This window comes from Canis aureus, chromosome 14 (genome assembly GCF_053574225.1).
Source record: "Canis aureus isolate CA01 chromosome 14, VMU_Caureus_v.1.0, whole genome shotgun sequence".
Classification (NCBI taxonomy): domain Eukaryota; kingdom Metazoa; phylum Chordata; class Mammalia; order Carnivora; family Canidae; genus Canis; species Canis aureus.
This window is the reverse complement of record NC_135624.1, coordinates 41,763,818-41,781,295: the sequence shown is the minus strand read 5'-3', so window position 1 is coordinate 41,781,295 and position 17,478 is coordinate 41,763,818. Positions and strand designations below refer to the sequence as shown.

The window sequence follows — 17,478 nt, the reverse complement described above, 5'->3', positions numbered from 1 at the left end:
CCTCCCAGCGGCACCCGCTTCCCGCCGTCCCTGTGGCTCTTGACACCACCTCCTTCCTACACGATTGGCCTTTTGCTTCCGTCGGGACCTCCAACTGGCCCGCTGTCCTGTGGTCGCCCCTGGTGTTCCGCCGTCGATGACTTTCCCAGGCAGCTGGGCCGCGTGCATGGCGGCTTCGGAGGGAGTCGCCATCCCGACTGGCCAGGGCGCAGGCCGCGGGTGGGCTCCCCGTGCACCTGTGCCCGGCCGGGTCCCAGCCCTAAGCGGGCGGCCCTCCTCCCGAACGTCCAACAGTCACTTCCATGCGGACAGCCCCGCATGCCCGTGTCTAGCCCAACCCCTAACAGGCGCACAGCTGCCAGCCCGGAGCTGCTGCAGCCTTGACCCCACGGCCCCACAGAAGCCTGGGCTCCCCACCTCCAACACAGGCCTCCCGCCGGCTGCCCCCCTCGCTCCCGGAGCGCCAGCGGGTCGGCCACGGGGACAAGCCTCCGTCTTCTCCGTGCTCCCGCCCCGGCCGAGAGCCGTCCGCTCCCCCTACGTCTCTGCGCCTACTGGTCCCCGCGCGGTGACCCCACCACCCTCACGCCGGCGGACGGAGCAGCGTGGCCCAGCAACTCTCGGCGGCGAGGGAACCCCGCGTGCCCCTAAACACTCGAAACACAGCCGCTGCAGCTGAGGAGCCAAATTTCACATTTAATTTAAACAGCCGCGTGCGGCCAGGGCCACCGCAGAGCCAAGCACGACTCTGACCGTCCCGGCTGCCCTCGCGGCTCCACCGCCTGCGGCCCACCCTGCTCTATGTCTCAGGGCCTCCAGGCCCTCCTGACTCCTGCTCCAGGTGTGTGGCTCTGGCGGCGGTCCCCCCACCCCCCAGCCCCGGGGTCCCTGGCTCTCCGCTGCCGTCCACTCCCGTTTTGCCTCTTGACTGTTAAACCAATTCCCTGGGGGGTGGCCCAGGTGGCACAGTGGTTTAGAGCCACCTTCGGCCCAGGGCGTGATCCCGGGTCCCAGGATCGAGTCCCGCGTCAGGCTCCCTGCATGGAGCCTGATCCTCCCCTGCCTGTGTCTCTGCCTCTCTCTCTGTGTCTATCAGAAATAAATAAATAAATCTTTAAAAAAAATAAAATAAAGCTAATTTTAGCTTAAATCATTAAAATGACGAATCATTACAGACCATGTGTCTAATGCATTGCTTGACGCCAGGCAGATCACCGACTGCACCCAGGAAACCTGTGGTTGCTTTTTTCAGCAAGAAAACATCACCCCCAAAGACCAAATAACCTGAGAAATTAGAAAAAATGTATCGAAGACGGTCCAGATACCTAACGACTGTGAGAACAGAGAAGCCGGCTGGGTCCTTCATCTCCTCTGTTAACAAAAGGACGCGATGTGAAACCTCAAATGGCAGCTGGTAACAAGCTGTGAGAGGAAGACAAGCTTAGCCACCTTCCAAATACTAGCCGATGATGCTCACGCTGCTCCTGACTCTCAAGTTTTGTAAATGTCGATGGACCAACTATTCTCATTGACAAAATCACTACTGTGATAAAAGGTATTGATCTAACTGGGTCACTGATACCATAAGAACCCACACAGGTAAAAAAAAGTGTCTCAGATGCAGGAAATACACAGAATTAGAACCAAAGGAATGTTGAGATCTTCACTAGCTAAGGAAGCGATTATTCCAGTTATTGTAAAGAAATAAGCCATTTCTATATGCTTAGGATCAAGTCTGGGGGAAGTACCCCGGGGCTCCCATCCACAGCCCGTCGATCCCCAGCGCCCGTGTAGTGAGTACAGCCGGGATGATCAACAAACTCTTGCTGCGAGGGACCAGCCGTGGCAGCAACGATTCAGGACCGGAATAATTCCCCGAGCTCAGCATTAAATTTATCCGTGTGCTGAGTCAAAGCAACCAGAGGGCCTCATCAGCAGGTCTGCAGTACGGCTGGTCGTTTTTTAAAGATCATCTGCGGTTGGGGGGGTGGGGGGACGCCTGGGTGGCTCAGTGGTTGAGCATCTGCCTTCGGCCCAGGCCGTGACCCCAAGGTTCCGGGATCGAGTCTTGCATCGGGCTCCCTGCGTGGAGCCTGCTTTTCCCTCTGCCTATGTCTCTGCCTCACTCTCTGTGTCTCTCATGAATAAATAAGTCTTTTTTTTTTTTTTTTAATTTATGATAGTCATACAGAGAGAGAGAGAGAGAGAGGCAGAGACACAGGCAGAGGGAGAAGCAGGCTCCATGCACCGGGAGCCCGACGTGGGATTCGATCCCAGGTCTCCAGGATCGCGCCCTGGGCCAAAGGCAGGCGCTAAACCGCTGCGCCACCCAGGGATCCCAATAAGTAAAATCTTAAAAAAAAAAATCATTTGAGGCGGTGTACGAAATACACATAAAAGAGGACCAAGCTGAAGATGCCAGCCACCCCAAAAGAGCTGCGTTCAAGCCACATTCCAGGAGGCCGATTTGGAGCAGCTACAGATCACGTGCCGCGGGCCCTGCGCACAGCCCGCCTACAGCAGCGTCCTCCCCGACACCCCCCCGCACCGTGGGATCCAGCCCCACCCCAAGGATGCTCCCAGCCCCGTCACTCCTGGCTCATCCTCCGTCGGGGCCAGGGGAACACACCCAGATGTGATCCACCAGAACTTGCTCACGATAGTGTCTGATACATTAAACCACTAGTCATCCTTTCATCTGGAGCCACAGTTGCAAACACTGTAATTGATAGCAGCCCCGCAGTTCTTCAGCTTTGGTGTTCCTCCTGATCTGAGAAAACCGTATTCCAGAAAAGAAACTACACAGAAGTATTTACAGCGGTCAAGCCGGCAGAGAAGCACAGCAGGTCCCACGGCCGTGGGCAGAGCGGTCGCACCCACAGCCTGGCTAACTAGCCGAAGAAGCCCCGGGTCGCATCTGACAGCACACATGTACCCACACATTCGTGTGCGCCTACACCCACATGTAAAACACCAAAGATACACCTTCTGTGCTACGAGAGCACTTGAGGCAGAATCACAGAAGGTCAGGATTTCAGTTTCCCACTTTCTCACCACCAAGCATGTGACCGCCCTTAACATGCACCTACCACGTGCGAAAATACCTGGTAATCAGATCAGAGTCGCGCGTGCCCTGCAGAAATCAGCCTGCTGTGAATGTTGACGCGCCTCGCATAGCTCAGCCCCAGCTTCATCTTTTAGAGAGAGCTGTAAGATGTGCTGCCCCTGGACGTGGCGCCATGAGCCCCTCAGGGGCCACGTGAATGGCACACAGAGCCCCAGAGCCAGCAGGGGCGGCACCCTGGAACGGCTCAGCGCACCTACTCCCCAAGACGTGCCTTCAGATGCACATTAACCCTCTCGCTCATCCACCTATTTGACAAAACTCTCATTTCCACTGTCATTCAGCAAACATGTACGTTTTTCTGAGTGTAAGTCTTTAGACAGGGCTTTACCACCTGACGAAACAGAAATGAGACTGTGGTGTGACTTCATCAACTACTGATCCAAGAGAACCACCTGGCTGTTGCATTCGTTCACTCCCTTATTTTAAACCAAACAGATTCTATCCCCAGCCCTTGAAGGGGTTTCTTCTGTGGTGGTGGCTAAAACATTAAACGTGCATATAATCGCAAATGGTCGGGGCCCCACCAGGTAGCACGAAGGCTGTTATGGCAGAGAATCGTGGGGAGAGGGGCCAGGACTCGATACTAAGCAGTAGTATCGAAACTAAGCTACGGGGGATCCCTGGATGGCGCAGCGGTTTGGCGCCTGCCTTTGGCCCAGGGCGTGATCCTGGAGACCCAGGATCGAATCCCACGTCGGGCTCCCGGTGCATGGAGCCTGCTTCTCCCTCTGCCTGTGTCTCTGCCTCTCTCTCTCTCTGTGTGTGTGACTATCATAAATAAATAAAAATTAAAAAAAAAAAAAAGAAAGAAACTAAGCTACGAAGGATGAGCAGGAGTTGACCGGGTTAAGAGCATTCAAGGAAGTGCAACAAGGAGAGGAGGGTGGAGGAGAATGAGAAGGGTGGAAAAGGAAGGAATGGTTTTTCCAGAGAAACTGTAGGAGCAGAGGCACTCAGGCAGGCAATTCATTCGAGGAAACAAGCTTTATAGGATTCATAAACTGGCAACACGCGAGAGCATTAAAATTCTTAATGTAGGAAAAGGCCATACGAACAACAAGACGAACACCCTAAAAGAGAAAAAGAACAAAGAATATGCACGGAAGTCTTAGTAAAGGAAATCATGTGTGTGTTGCATGTATGTGCACGTACCTATGAGCTAGCTGACGTTGACAGGACGTCCATCCCAGCTAATGTTCGACGTCAATCAAAGCACAGAGATGCCATTCCTCCCTCTCCTACTGACAGATGAAGACTGGCAATGCCTGCACAGGGTGGGTGTGGGGCGGGAAGGCCTCCTGTCTCTCAGGCCCTTCTAGGGCATCAGCTGCAGTAAGTGCCCGTCTTTTGTTGGCAACTCCACTGCGTATCATGAAATAACAAGGGTGTGAATCATCTAGAACATATCTGGCAGGGGAGGGTTTGCATGCACACCTACCAAGCACCTGAAGCCCACAGAGTACGGGTACTGCAAGGGTCGCTAAGCGCTCCCCGGCCTTCAGGACGAGCCACCTGAGGGGCAACAGGAAAGTATACGTCTAGATATAACACAGGGCAGGCTCGGGCGCCTGGGGGGCTCCGCGGTGGAGCATCTGCCTCTGGATCAGGCCGTGATCCGGGTCTCGGGATCTGGTTCCATATCGGGCTCCCCACATGGAGCCTGCTTCTCCCTCTGCCTGTGTCTCTGCCTCTGTCTCTGTGTCTCTCATGAATAAATAAATAAAATCTTAAAAAAAAAAAAAAGATAGGGCAGGCTCTGGTGAGTGAGAAAGTGGTACAAATAGAGTGTCTCCTGTCTGCACCTCAATACGCAAAAGCCGTCTGATTTTGAGTGATCAACGAAGGCTTTGTGGAAGGTACGGCACTGGAAATTGGCCTTGTGGTATAGGAGGAGGACGAAGGAGCTGGTTCGTCCCTGCCTATTAGAGTCCACGGGTCGGAAAGGACATTCATCAAGTAGGATGAGAGGCCAGAGGTGCCAGGAGCCCTAAGGACACCACAAAGGCAAATATCAAAAAAAAAACATCGTTAGAGAGAATGCAGGGAACAGACACTCAGATGTCTTAGTGTTGGAGGAGTAAGTTGGTATAATCACTGCCAGGAGCAACTCACGGACCGGAATCTAGAAAGGCTGAGGACACACAGATCATCTGACTCCACAATCACACAAATACACCTGCGCGACTCCTGCGCCAGGACACGCGCAGAGCCGTGCAACCCACCAGGGCCGGCTACGGCAGAAAGTCGAGACACCTTAAGAGTTTATCAACCGACAGCATGAAGGAGTAACGTCTTATTCACACAGTAAGACTCAACGGCAAACATCACAAAGAGGAATTACATGGATAAATGGCAAAGGCGAAGAGGGTAAGTCACAGAATGACACTAGCGGTGTGTGGTTGTTTCTATAAACATGCAGAACGATATCATACCTAGTTTACGGATACACGCATATCAGTGAAAAAAATATCAAAACATGCGTGGAAATGATAAAAACCAAAATCAGATGAATGGCCTGATGGGGAAAGAGAATGGAACTGGGGGTGGGGGCATGAGTAGGCTTCAAGCACGCATCACATTCACTCTCTTCCACGGATAGACCAGAGGCTCTCGAAGCCACGACAAAACTGATGACCCCCAGGTCTCCATGGTCTAGAACTATGCCCAACATCTAGTTCTAGTCCCCAAAGTCCGATGAGTGAGTTGACGCATCAACACTTCCTCTGAGCATTAACAGGACGTTTGCCTTCCGTGGCTTTGCGTGGACACATCATTTCTTTCTACGGTCTCTCCTGGCTATTCGACGACACATGCCAACACTTGCACACTGCCTGGGGAATTTCAACAGCTGGAAAACCCTGTAATCAGCCGACACGACGACGGATCTTAGAAAGGCAGCTTCAGTAAGAAAGTGCTAAGGAAGAGCTGGAACAGGATCTTAAAAATTTTTTTTAAAAATTAAAATTAAAAAAATTAAAAAGAGTGACTTTCCAGACCTTGAACATATCGACAGTGGAGCAAGAAACCTACTGGGTGCAATAGCCATAAAAGGGACTCGGGAATCCTACAAGCTTACAGACTTCAGGATTTTTGCTTCAATGACCATCTAAAAGAAGCGACCTTGGGGATCCCTGGGTGGCTCAGCGGTTTGGCGCATGCCTTTGGCCCAGGGCGTGATCCTGGAGCCCCGGGATCGAGTCCCGCATCAGGCTCCCGGCATGGAGCCTGCTTCTCCCTCTGCCTGTGTCTCTGCCTCTCTTTCTCTCTCTGTGTCTATCATGAATAAACAAATAAAATCTTAAAAAAAATAAAAATAAATAAAAAAAATAAAAGAAGCGACTTCGAATTCCTCATCATGGTTGGAAGCCCTCCACGTGCTCCCCGTCACTGCCTGCACCCAAGTCTGTCTTCCCACGTCTTCTGGACGTCTTCATCCTCGCTAATGGTAGCAACTAGAGTAGCCCCTGTCTGTAAGGTGACCGTTGTCAGGAGCCACGACAGACAGGTTGTTGTTGCCCTCGCAATGGCCCAATGTGAGCTACGTTGTGTGTTCTTAAGTCCGCACTTTGGAAACAATCACCCTACTCTGGATTTCCAGTGGATCGCAGGCCAGCCCAAAGATGTTTTCACACTGAGAGTACATAACAAGCCGACGCCCCCCCCCCCCCCCCCCATACACAAGGGCCTGGAAGCTCTAGAGACAATGCTGCCATCGGCGGGGCAAACACTCCAGGATCTGCAGCGGAGAAACCCAGGCACCCGAGAGCTACAACAAAGGAAGCGGGACAAGACCCTCCTAATGAGGATCGGGAACAGTTAGCAGCATCGGGTCCCACTCTTGGACAATGTCATGCAAATTAACCTTCCCAACTAGGAAATAACTTCAAAATGAGCTAATAAGTAAGCAGGCAGTGGTTGCCTTGGCAGCAAAAGCCGGCTATGCCGTTTTCCAGTTCTTTCTCCATGGGGGCGGCAGGGGTGGGGGCAGGCGGTGGGGTCAGGATCTACGGACAAGAGCTGGAGCCGAGAGAAAGGGCCCAACTGGGGCTGGGCTGTTCGATTCCAAGAAGGACGATGTTCACCCAGAAAGCCCGTCCTCAGCTTGCAGGGAAGCGAGGCTCACGGCAGCACAGTTGGCCTCAAAGGGAAGAGGACGGGCAGGTGGGAGCTTCGCTGGAGACGGGGATTTTCACGCAGAACAAAAAGGAGAAAGAAGAGGAAACCACACAATAGTGGAACGTGCGGTGCTGCCCCAAAGACGGAGGTCCCGACCAGGCCCGTGACTAAGGAGCAAAGGTGCCAACATCGAAGCCACCATGTGTGACTGGAGCCACGACCTGCAAGCTGCAGAACATCCCCGTGCTTTTGGAACTTAAAATATTTCCACGTTCGTCTATAGGACCGGGGACGACGTGTTGAATGCTGATGCCCGAGGCCCGTCCTCACCCCCTCCCAAGCCCCATTCAGCAGAACTGAGGAGTCCAGGGGCTGGAGATGCGTCAGGGGATGGTGGGAGGCAGACTCCAATTTTCTTCTGACCATAAAAATAAATGCTTTAAAATAATTGCTCTTTTATATATTTTTTTTTAATTGGAGTTCAATTTGCCAATACATAGCATAACACCGAGCGCTCATCCCATCAAGTGCCCCCTCAGTGCCCGTCACCCAGTCACCCCATCCCCCCACCCACCTCCCTTTCCACCACCCCTTGTTCGTTTCCCAGAGTGAGGAGTCTCTCATAATTACCCTTTTGAGGGCATTTCTTACTTTTCCCAAGAAGTATAAATAATTTTCAATTACCCGACGAGGAATGGGGGACCGTAGTAATGAGTGTATTTTACGCAAGCTTCTCATAACGGCATCTCGGCTCCCACATCTCCTCTAGGACGAGCCGTGCACACAGAGTGGGCTGGGGACTAAAAACTTGGTCTGTCCTGATAAAGGACAATTTTAGAGTAATTTAAATATGTAAGTGTCCCCAGATTATCCAGCAACACCTCCTACAACCTTTACATCCCAAAATCAGATTTTCTGCTCACTATTTCACTCTCTGTGGTTCTTCGGCAAACGCCCACTGCAGGTGCTCACGGGACGTGCGCCGGGAAGGAACGTGTACGTGGAACACGTGGCACAGCGCTGATCTCGTGCATTCCCAGCAGGCACCCACCCCAGACACGCCGGGTGCTCAGGATCGCTTCAGTCGGACATTCAGGCACCTCCACGATCGGATCCCAATCTATTATCCCGGGAGAAAATTTTTAACTATGATAAAAAGCGGCGTCACTGCTTTAGGAATCAATTCTAAGAAGCCAAGTGGAGGGGCGGCTGGGAGGCTCCGCTGGCTGAGCATCGGCCTTGCGTCCCCACCACAACCCCAGAGCCCTGGGATCGAGTCCCTGCTCAGCGGGGAGCCTGCTTCTCCCTCTGCCTCTGCCCCTCCACCTGCTGCTGCTCTCAAATAAATAAGTAAAGGAGCCAGAACAGGCGCGGGAGGTCTGGGAATGGGGAGGCCGGGCCACTAACCGCACTGGCCATCCCAGAGAACTAGTGGAGGTAAAGCAGTCGGCCTCCTCAGGAAGGGGACCGCAGGGGGACGAGGGGAGCAGGACCCCGGGCCTCTGGCGAGGCTCCCCAGGCTTCCGGAATGGAGGCTGGAGTCCTGGAGGACAGAAGAGGGGCCGAGGGCTCAGCCGAGCCCCGACCACGCTGCCAGGATGTGCTAGCCCCGCAGCTCTCCTGCCTCGACGGCACCCCCAGCACCCGCTTGACTGGCCAGTCGCACATCCACTCCGTGACCTATGCCCCTCGTAGCCGCGCGTCTGTGCAGCCCCCTTGGGAGTTCGTACTCGAAGACTGGCTCCTAAAGATAATGTTATTTATTTCATCATGAGACACAGAGACAGAGAAAGGGGCAGAGACCCAGGTGGAGGGAGAAGTAGGCTCCCGGCAGGGAGCTCCACACGGAACTCGATCCCAGGACCTTGGGGTCACGGCCTGACCCAAGGCCAATGCTCCACCCCGGACCCCCCCGGGGGTCCCCACTCAAAAGTTTTTTCTAAAGAGGGAAGTGACTTGAAGAAAACCGCGGAGTCAGCCTGGAGGTGGAAGTTAATCTTTTCCCTCGAGGGCCCTGTCAGCCCAAGGCCAGAAGGACTGGGGGACAAGGCTGGCTGACAGCCACGCCGTTTCCCTTCGGAGACGGTGGCAATATCTAAAATTGATGGTGGTGAAGCTCTGCACAGCTCTGTGAAAATCCTAAGAGCCAGAATTTGCAAACTTTAAGCGGGTGGCCAGTAGGGTATGGGATGTAGATTACGTAGATTACGTGTCCACAGAGCTGTTATCAAACAAGAGTTAAAAGAAAGAATGAATGAGTCGTCCCTCCTTCCATGTCTGGAACATCGCCTCCAGGTCCAGAGGCGGCTGAGGAGCGCGGCGACGCAGGAGGGGACCCCCATGCCCGGGGCCTGGGGGCCAGCCAGGTGAGCGGCCGCTGACGCTGCAGGGACAGGGCAGTGTTCACAACACGGGCCTCGAAAGCTGTAGCTGCTCCGCGTCAGACGTGCACTGCTCTGTGACGGGACCCCCAGTGCCGCCGAGCCCGAGGCCGCCTCTGAAGAGGAAGCCCGGGAATCCAGGAAGGACAAGCCACATGTCGTGGTCGCAGGTCCACAGCTGGCACAGCAGCACCCGCCTTCTGCTGTATTCAATGCTCTCTGACATGCTTATGCCATGTCCTTTCTTTTGGATGCTGGTCACAACCCAGGGCGCCCGGGTGGCTCAGTCGGTGAGGCATCCGTCTCCTGATTCTGGCTCGGGGCACGATCCCGCGTCCTGGGGCGCGGCCTGTGTGAGGCTCTGTGCTCTTGGGGAGTCTGCTTCCCTCCCTCCGCCCCTCCCCCTGCCCACACATGCTCTCACTTTCTCTCTCTCTCTGGAAGAAACGAATAAATCCTTAAGAAGTAAAAGAAGGAACGCTCGCTATTCGCAACCCATTCCGTGACGCGACGACCTTTGCAAGGTCGCAACCAGCAGTGTGCAAATCCCTGCTCCACCAGCAAGAGGTGAGACGGACAGGCATCCGTCTCACTAGGCTGTTCTCCGTTTTTCCACATTTTCAGGACCCAGAATTAAGCCGCTCGGCAAGAATTCTCCCTCCGTTTCATAAAAGATGGAGTGATGAACATACGTTCTGTATTATAGAAGACAGATTCTTAAGAGCAGATGTGCAAATCCCAACTCCATTACTTTATTTAAAAAAAAGAATATCTGGTTTTCCTTGAAGATTCCATGAATCACAGTCATCCAGTTTGGATCGACATCACCACGATAATAAAAACAGCATTTCGCTGCCTACGAGTCCTCCTATCTCCAGACACAGACACGGGTGGTGGTCCTGCTGAAGAAGCGGACGCCAGCGTCTGGCTCACCTCAAACAAGGGCCCCTCGCTTTCTCTCACAGCTCCTGCGCCTCTCGAAACACACGGAGTTGGTGTGACCCTTGAGTCTGTGTCTGGTGTTTCCATCACACCAATCCATCCGCACTACGATCTCTAGCCGAGAAACGCACGCTCACGCCCCGCATGCTTGCTCTTCGCCTCTTGCTGATTCAATTTCTGGAGCCACTTTCCATTTTAAAGAGACTTTGAAAGATCAAGAACATTAGGGATTTTATCGTTTGTCGTTATGTAAAGTGTCACCGACTGGATTTACGTGCGTGCGGGCTTTCCCTGGTTTAATCATAAACGCATGGGCTAGTCCTTTAAATTCCAGCTAATTGCCCGAGGGCTCGTGTTGCCTTCCAGTACTTACTCAGCACATCTCTCCATTTGTTCACCATTCCAGAACGGGTAGAGGATGTGTGGCACATTAACTCGTTAGCTAGTATGGAAAGAAAGCAACCGACGTTCAAAACTCACTTCGCTCCAGCTCCTCCCACGCGGTTCCCCACACACTGACTTCTAAGGGTCATGGTTTCATGGATTATCTGTGTTGGCGAACCTCGGGATGATCTTCCCTTCCGTATTGGTTAGGGATCTAGTCTTCCACCCGTTTTCACACACACGTGTACAGGGTATTAGGACACTCAGAGGCTTCAAAAGTACAACAGGACTAGGAAACACAGGCCTAAATTCCCCGCGCCCAGCCGCACCCCCAGCCTCCCGCCCACACTGTCCCCATCTTCTATGTCTTGTCCGGGCTTCAAACAAGCCAAGCTTATTACACTGCTACGTTCCGGTTGTACCTGCGGCTGAGAACGCTCCACTCATGTCCTGTTTGGAAAATGGATTGGCAAAAACGCTCCAACCCTCTGACAAGAAAGACCTACTTTAGAACAATTACTCAATGTACGGAGGCTTCAAACCATAATCCTTTAGGGAAACTTCCTTCTATTATATCTGAACCTTTCATTCTTCCCACAATTGTAATTCTCTGGGAATTCTTCATACGGGGAAATAAAACCCACTCCAAGTTGCTATGTATTTATCTCAGCCACAAAGAGCCAAAGTCTTCCAAAGATTGCATTTGTTTCACTGAGCCATTCTGGGAATGCATCCTGGAAGAGAAAGGTTACTGCCAAGACCAACAGACAATAAACCAAGATGTAAAGGTCAGTAGCTACCCATCTCCAGAATGCACAGGAACTCCCCTCTCAAGTCGTCGGTGCAAAATTAATTTCTATTTTTAGGCTAAATAAGTGCCATTTGAAAAGTATTGTGGATGGGGCACCTGTGTGGCTCAGCGGGTCAAGCATCTGACTCTGGGTGTTGGCTCACGTCATTGTCCCCGCATCGAGCTCCTTGCTGAGCGTGGAACCTGCTTAAGATTCCCTGTCTCTGGGCGGGGGGTGGGGGTGACTGGGTGACGGGCACTGAGGGGGGCACTTGATGGGATCAGCACTGGGTGTTATTCTGTATGTCGGCAAATTGAACACCAATAAAAAATAAATTTACAAAATAAATTTAATTAATTAATTTAATTTAATTTAAAAAAAAAAAGATTCCCCCCTCTCTCCTCCTGCCCCCACCCTCCACCACTCACACATGCTCTCGTCTCTCTCTCTCTCTCTCTCTCTCTAAAAAAAAAAGAATAGGGGATCCCTGGGTGGCTCAGGGGTTTAGCACCTGCCTTTGGCCCAGGGCGCAATCCTGGAGTCCTGGGATCGAGTCCCGCGTCGGGCTCCCAGCATGGAGCCTGCTTCTCCCCTCTCCTGTGTCTCTGCCTCTCTCTCTGTCTATCATAAATAAATAAATAAATCTTTAGAAAAAAAAAAAGAATAAAAGGAAAAGAAAAGTATTGTGGAAAGATACAAGTTGGCAGGTAAATAGATAAGGAAACCTTCACATACTTTCATGTTTTCCTTGAATATCTAATTGGGGAAACTAATTATAACAATTCGCTTCTACTGTTTTTCTTGAAAATATTAAGAGTGCTTCCAGTTACAATTTTTATTGCCAAAACGTTTGAGGACAAAAATTCCACAAACGTCTTCAATCCTTTCGGCTTTCTGGTTGCCATCTCAGAAGAGAGCCATCACCTTCACCCTAGACTAGTGCCGGCAAACTCGGGATGGGATGAAGCCCTACGTTTCATGGTCAATCAACTGATCATCAGTCAGAGGCTTGAGGTCTAAATATGCTTCCTACAAGTTAATAAAGAGCGGGGACATGGTGGAGGGCCCTTTTATCTGCACCTACAAAAGCACGCAGTGGTTATTGAGCAAGACCACCCGAGCCAGAAGAAGTTGGCAACATCGCCAGTGAATCGTCTAGCATGTTAACCTCAGTCTGGTGGTCTGGTTATCACATCAGAGACTGTGGATGCGCAGACTTGAGCAAAATACAGTCCACAAGATTTCTTTTATGAGAACCATATGCCTAACCACTAGGGAAAGGAAGATTATCCAAAGAGATACTCAAATCCCCAATGTTGAGCAAGGCTAAAAATCAAATCCCATGGCTCTGACGGCCAGCCTCTGAGGCCCCGAAGTTCCTAAGGATGCCCCTCCTTAGGGCAGATGGAACCTCATGTTGTTGTCCTTGGCAAAGGTTAACGGTTGTGTTAGCTCCTCTGTTCCCAGGGTTATTTGGGGAGGGAAGTGCTGCTGTGACATGTTGACTCCTTAATGAGAGGTAGAGCTTGCCAGGCAAAGACACCATAGTGTTGGGCAATGAAGAGCCACCACGAGTCCAAGTTTGCGCTGGCCTGACACCAACCAAATATTCCCAGGACCAGTGGACTTACCTTTAAGGTCAAGCTTATGTATTAATATTAACTTTCCCTAAAACTCTGTCATTGTGCATCATCCTTACCATTTCTTAATGATGCTACAAAAATAAACCCGCACTGTGCCCCGAACAGCAGAGAGAAATACGTACAAAATACAACCGAACGGCCACCAAGTGGCTCCTTAGGAGGATCGAGAATAAAATTGTGCACAAAGAAAATCTGCTAGAGCTTAAACTAAATGAGTGCCTAATTTGGGGAAGTGTTGGGACTCCTACCAACTGGAAGAGGTCTTGGGTCTCTGAGTCATCTGCACACATTTCAACTCCCTTCCGACCCCGTTGACAATTGCAATCCGGACAGAAACATCTGTCTGATTGCAGAGTTTTCTCGGGCAGTCTTTTCTTTTTATCAATCACAGTTTCGGCTGGGCCTTGGCAGCCTGCGGGGCCTTGAGTCCATGAGTCTGATGTGGCACGTCCTGCAAGATAAACAAGTAACGGGGGTGTACGTTGCTGAGTCACTTGTATTGCTGGTTCTCGATCATCAATCACCTTGAGGCCAAGCAAATCTCCTCGCACCCGTCACAGGCTGCAAGAAAGGCCCAGCAGCACCTGCAGCGTTGCTCCCTCGCGCCCAAAACTGTTCCCTTGGTTCACGGAGAACATCCCACTTTATCTGGCATGAGGGCTTTCCTTCACCAGGTGTATCTCTGTTGTCTTCAGAAAAAGTTTAGGCATTGCTTAACAAAAACCGTGCATTAACAGATCTTTATTTCTCCTAGGAAATGCTCCTTTTGGATCCCATACGACGGTTTTGAAAAATACAGCTGCCTTGGCTTCCTGAAATCTGGAAAGCTTTACAGCATGAAAGAAGAATGGTTTCACCGGATGGTAATCTATCTGCAGGAAGAGCAAGGTCCATACTATTAAATGTGTTTATCCACCAAGTCGTCTGAATATTCCGTGATTTGCTTTAAACACCATAATCAAATGCTGCTTTTTAAGTTCAACATAGATTCAGGAAGAGCAATTTGGAGTCTCCCAGGTGGTCTGAACTCACTGTATTTGTTGTGTGTGATGCACTCCCCGGAGCAGAATGAGAAAGACATCCCATAGGACGTTTTTCTCTTTACACCAGAGCCCGGGACACAAAGCTTTCACAAGGGAACGCGTTCCCCCCAAAGGTGAGACTGTCACTTACTAATGTTTCCATTTCAACAAATCTCTAAACACACAGAAAAATGAGATGACCCTTCCTCTGATAAAAATCTAGCATCAAACATTGGCAGGCGAAATTTAAGTCACTTCCTGAATTGCTAAACAGTCCTACAAAAAGGGTCACCGAACACGGCACGTAGGCATGAGTTTACTTAGCCATTCCTGTCTTCAAATTTAAAAAAAAAAAAAAAAAAAAAAGTTTTTTCAGTTTTCCAGCAACTATTACCTATCTTGGTTAAACCACGGATGCCTAATACCATAATGATCTGTGATTAAATGGAGTGAGGAGGGAAAGCAGACCTGCACCCCTTACGTGATTAAAACTCAGTCTGTTAAAAAAAAAACTCAATCTGTTATTATTTTCCATTTGCATCACGGTAACATGAGTGCTTTTGTGAGAAGCTATATTTAGGCTTCTGGGTGGTGGAGAGTCTCTTTCCTCATCAACAGAGGGTACAGAGAAAATGAATACAGAGAAAGTTTGTCTGGAAAACGCAGGTAATTGCACCCATAATGGTGACCCACACAAGTGAAGTTGTAAACTACCACCGAAATCACTCAATCCATTGGTTCATCATATACCCAATTTCTTCCTTCACACTTTCACTCCACAGATAGATGTGGGGAGCTTCGGAGGTGCCAGGGAACATGCCAAGCATGCACATGATACTGAGAAAAAATACTGACCCTAAATGGTGGTCTTTTTTTATTTTAATATTCTTTTATCGGCTTCAATGGTGATCTCAAGGTCATGAGAATCCCACTGAGGGCTCCACACTCAGTACGGATTCTACTTAAGAACTTCTCTCCCGGGATCCCTGGGTGGTGCGGCGGTTTGGCGCCTGCCTTTGGCCCAGGGCGCGATCCTGGAGACCCGGGATCGAATCCCATGTCGGGCTCCCGGTGCATGGAGCCTGCTTCTCCCTCTGCCTGTGTCTCTGCCTCTCTCTCTCTCTCGCTCTCTGTGTGACTATCATAAATAAATAAAAATAAAATTAAAAAAAAAAAAGAACTTCTCTCCCTCTTCCTCTGCCCTTCTCCTCTCTCCAAATAAATAAATCAGTATTTCTTAAAAAATCAAAAATAAATAAATAAACTAAATGCCTAGAGAAGGAATCATATCTCTTGTTTCACTCACGGTCTCCATGTTCCCACTTAACCTAAGAGTTTAGGGACACAGAGAGACAAAGGAGCAAAACTATTTGGGATTCTAATTATATTTCCTCACCACAAGTTCCACCAAAAAAACCTGTAAAATTAATATATTTTTAGCTTTTACTATTATTAGTTTATTCTAGCAAATGAGTTTAGGTTATTAGCAAAGTGGTTACTTGGTATTAATTTTTTTTATGAGGTCTTTCATTCTTTAGGAAATCAAAAAAAAAAAAAAAAAAACCCAAGGAAAAGAAAACTAAGGACCTACATACAATTTAGCAATCAAAATTCCTAAACAAAATAGCACTGTTCAGAAATCCAAACTTGTCACCATTTAGAAATGCATTTTTTGAGTATCTGTGAAAGATCTTGTTCCTAATTTGTTTTCCAAATCCCATGCATATTTTAGATGCTGAGGGTGGGGAGGAAGAAAAACTCCAAATATTTCACACAAATTCCACCCCGTCTTCATTTTCTTTCATATTAATACCGAGGCGCAATAATTCTTTACCAAAGAGGGGGAGAAAATCGCGGATTTGAGAGACTGCACACCTTAGGTTTTCAAGTCTTTCTCTACAGAAACTCACCAACAGAGAAAGCCAGAAAGAGGGCTGAGCCAAGGAATCTAAAACAGACATACGTATTTTGAAAAAAAAAAAATTAGATCTTTACTTAAGATGTTATGGATAGATTTTATTTGCAAAAAAAGCCGCTCAAGTCTCCATTTTCATTTAAAGCGGAGGCAAATTTCATTATTCATTGATCCCCGTAATGATTTAGAAACGCATTTCCATATTTTCTCCCCGTGAATTCATTTGAATTCAGAAGATCAGCTAAACAGTCAACCCGCAGCAATCCGCGTCGTCCTTGACCTTCCAGGACAAAGGGGTTGGGGGGGGAGGGGAATCGAGGCCGGTGCCCCTCCGTGGGCAGCGCCCCAAGGGACGGGCATCCAAACTGTGGCGCAGAAGCGCATCTGCCGGAAAAGGATCAGTGAACAGAGTCAGAGACTCGGGACCAGGTGTACCGTCGGCGCCTTCGTGGCCGGCCTCTCCGCGATGTCACTAATGTCGGGATGTCCCTCATGTTTTTTATGCTCCATTGCATCGAATCGGGTCCGCCCAAACTGCCCGAGATGGACGGGGCGTCGTTCCTTTATCTTGTAGACCCCAGAAGCCCTAATGGTACCGTACTGCGCCGCTTACCCGGGACTGGCTCCTGGGACAAGTTACCCTGCTAAGTGCAGGCAGTTTTCCACTTCCGTGCGACAGGTTTTATTCCCGAGGAAAGCGTTAAAGTCAAAAATATTCCAGCAAGAAGTGACTTTGCCATAGAAACACTGTTCTAATTAGATGCTACTTACCCGGCGCATACCCTCAAACATACACGGCTCCCACTGCCAGGTCTAAGCACCTGGAGGGGCTGTAATCCAGCCTTAAACATGTCCTTAAAATCGTCACTTAGAGAAGAGCAACTAATAACAAAATTGACGCTGATGTTTATTCAGTGGTATTTTTCAGGTTTCCTTCCTTCCTCCTCCGGCAGCAAATGAGCCACGAGGCACAGGCACCCTCCTTGGCGCCGGCCCGCGTGCTTAGGACGGGACGGGGCCCCGTGTGCCGAGGATGGGACGGGCCCTCCCCGAAGGACGGGATGGGGCCCCCACTGATGACGGGATGGGCCCCACGTGCTTAGGACGGGACAGGCCCCCCCACCAAGGATGGGACAGGGCCCCCCACCAAGGACGGG

The 17,478-nt window shown here is 50.4% G+C and overlaps 1 protein-coding gene across 13 annotated transcripts in view; it reads right to left on the bottom strand.

Moving 5' to 3' along the window:
• The window catches only part of LIMCH1 (LIM and calponin homology domains 1), a 299,956-nt gene that overhangs the window by 209,588 nt on the left and 72,890 nt on the right, over positions 1-17,478 (bottom strand). Inside the window, exon 2 of one of the 13 annotated variants that reach the window (XM_077847845.1) lies at positions 13,633-13,835. The exons of the other annotated variants lie outside the window; for them this stretch is intronic. Within the exon in view, the coding sequence (XP_077703971.1) occupies positions 13,633-13,674 (42 nt within the window). The 5' untranslated portion in view covers positions 13,675-13,835. The remainder of the gene's footprint in view (positions 1-13,632; positions 13,836-17,478) is intronic. 13 annotated transcript variants of the gene reach the window in all.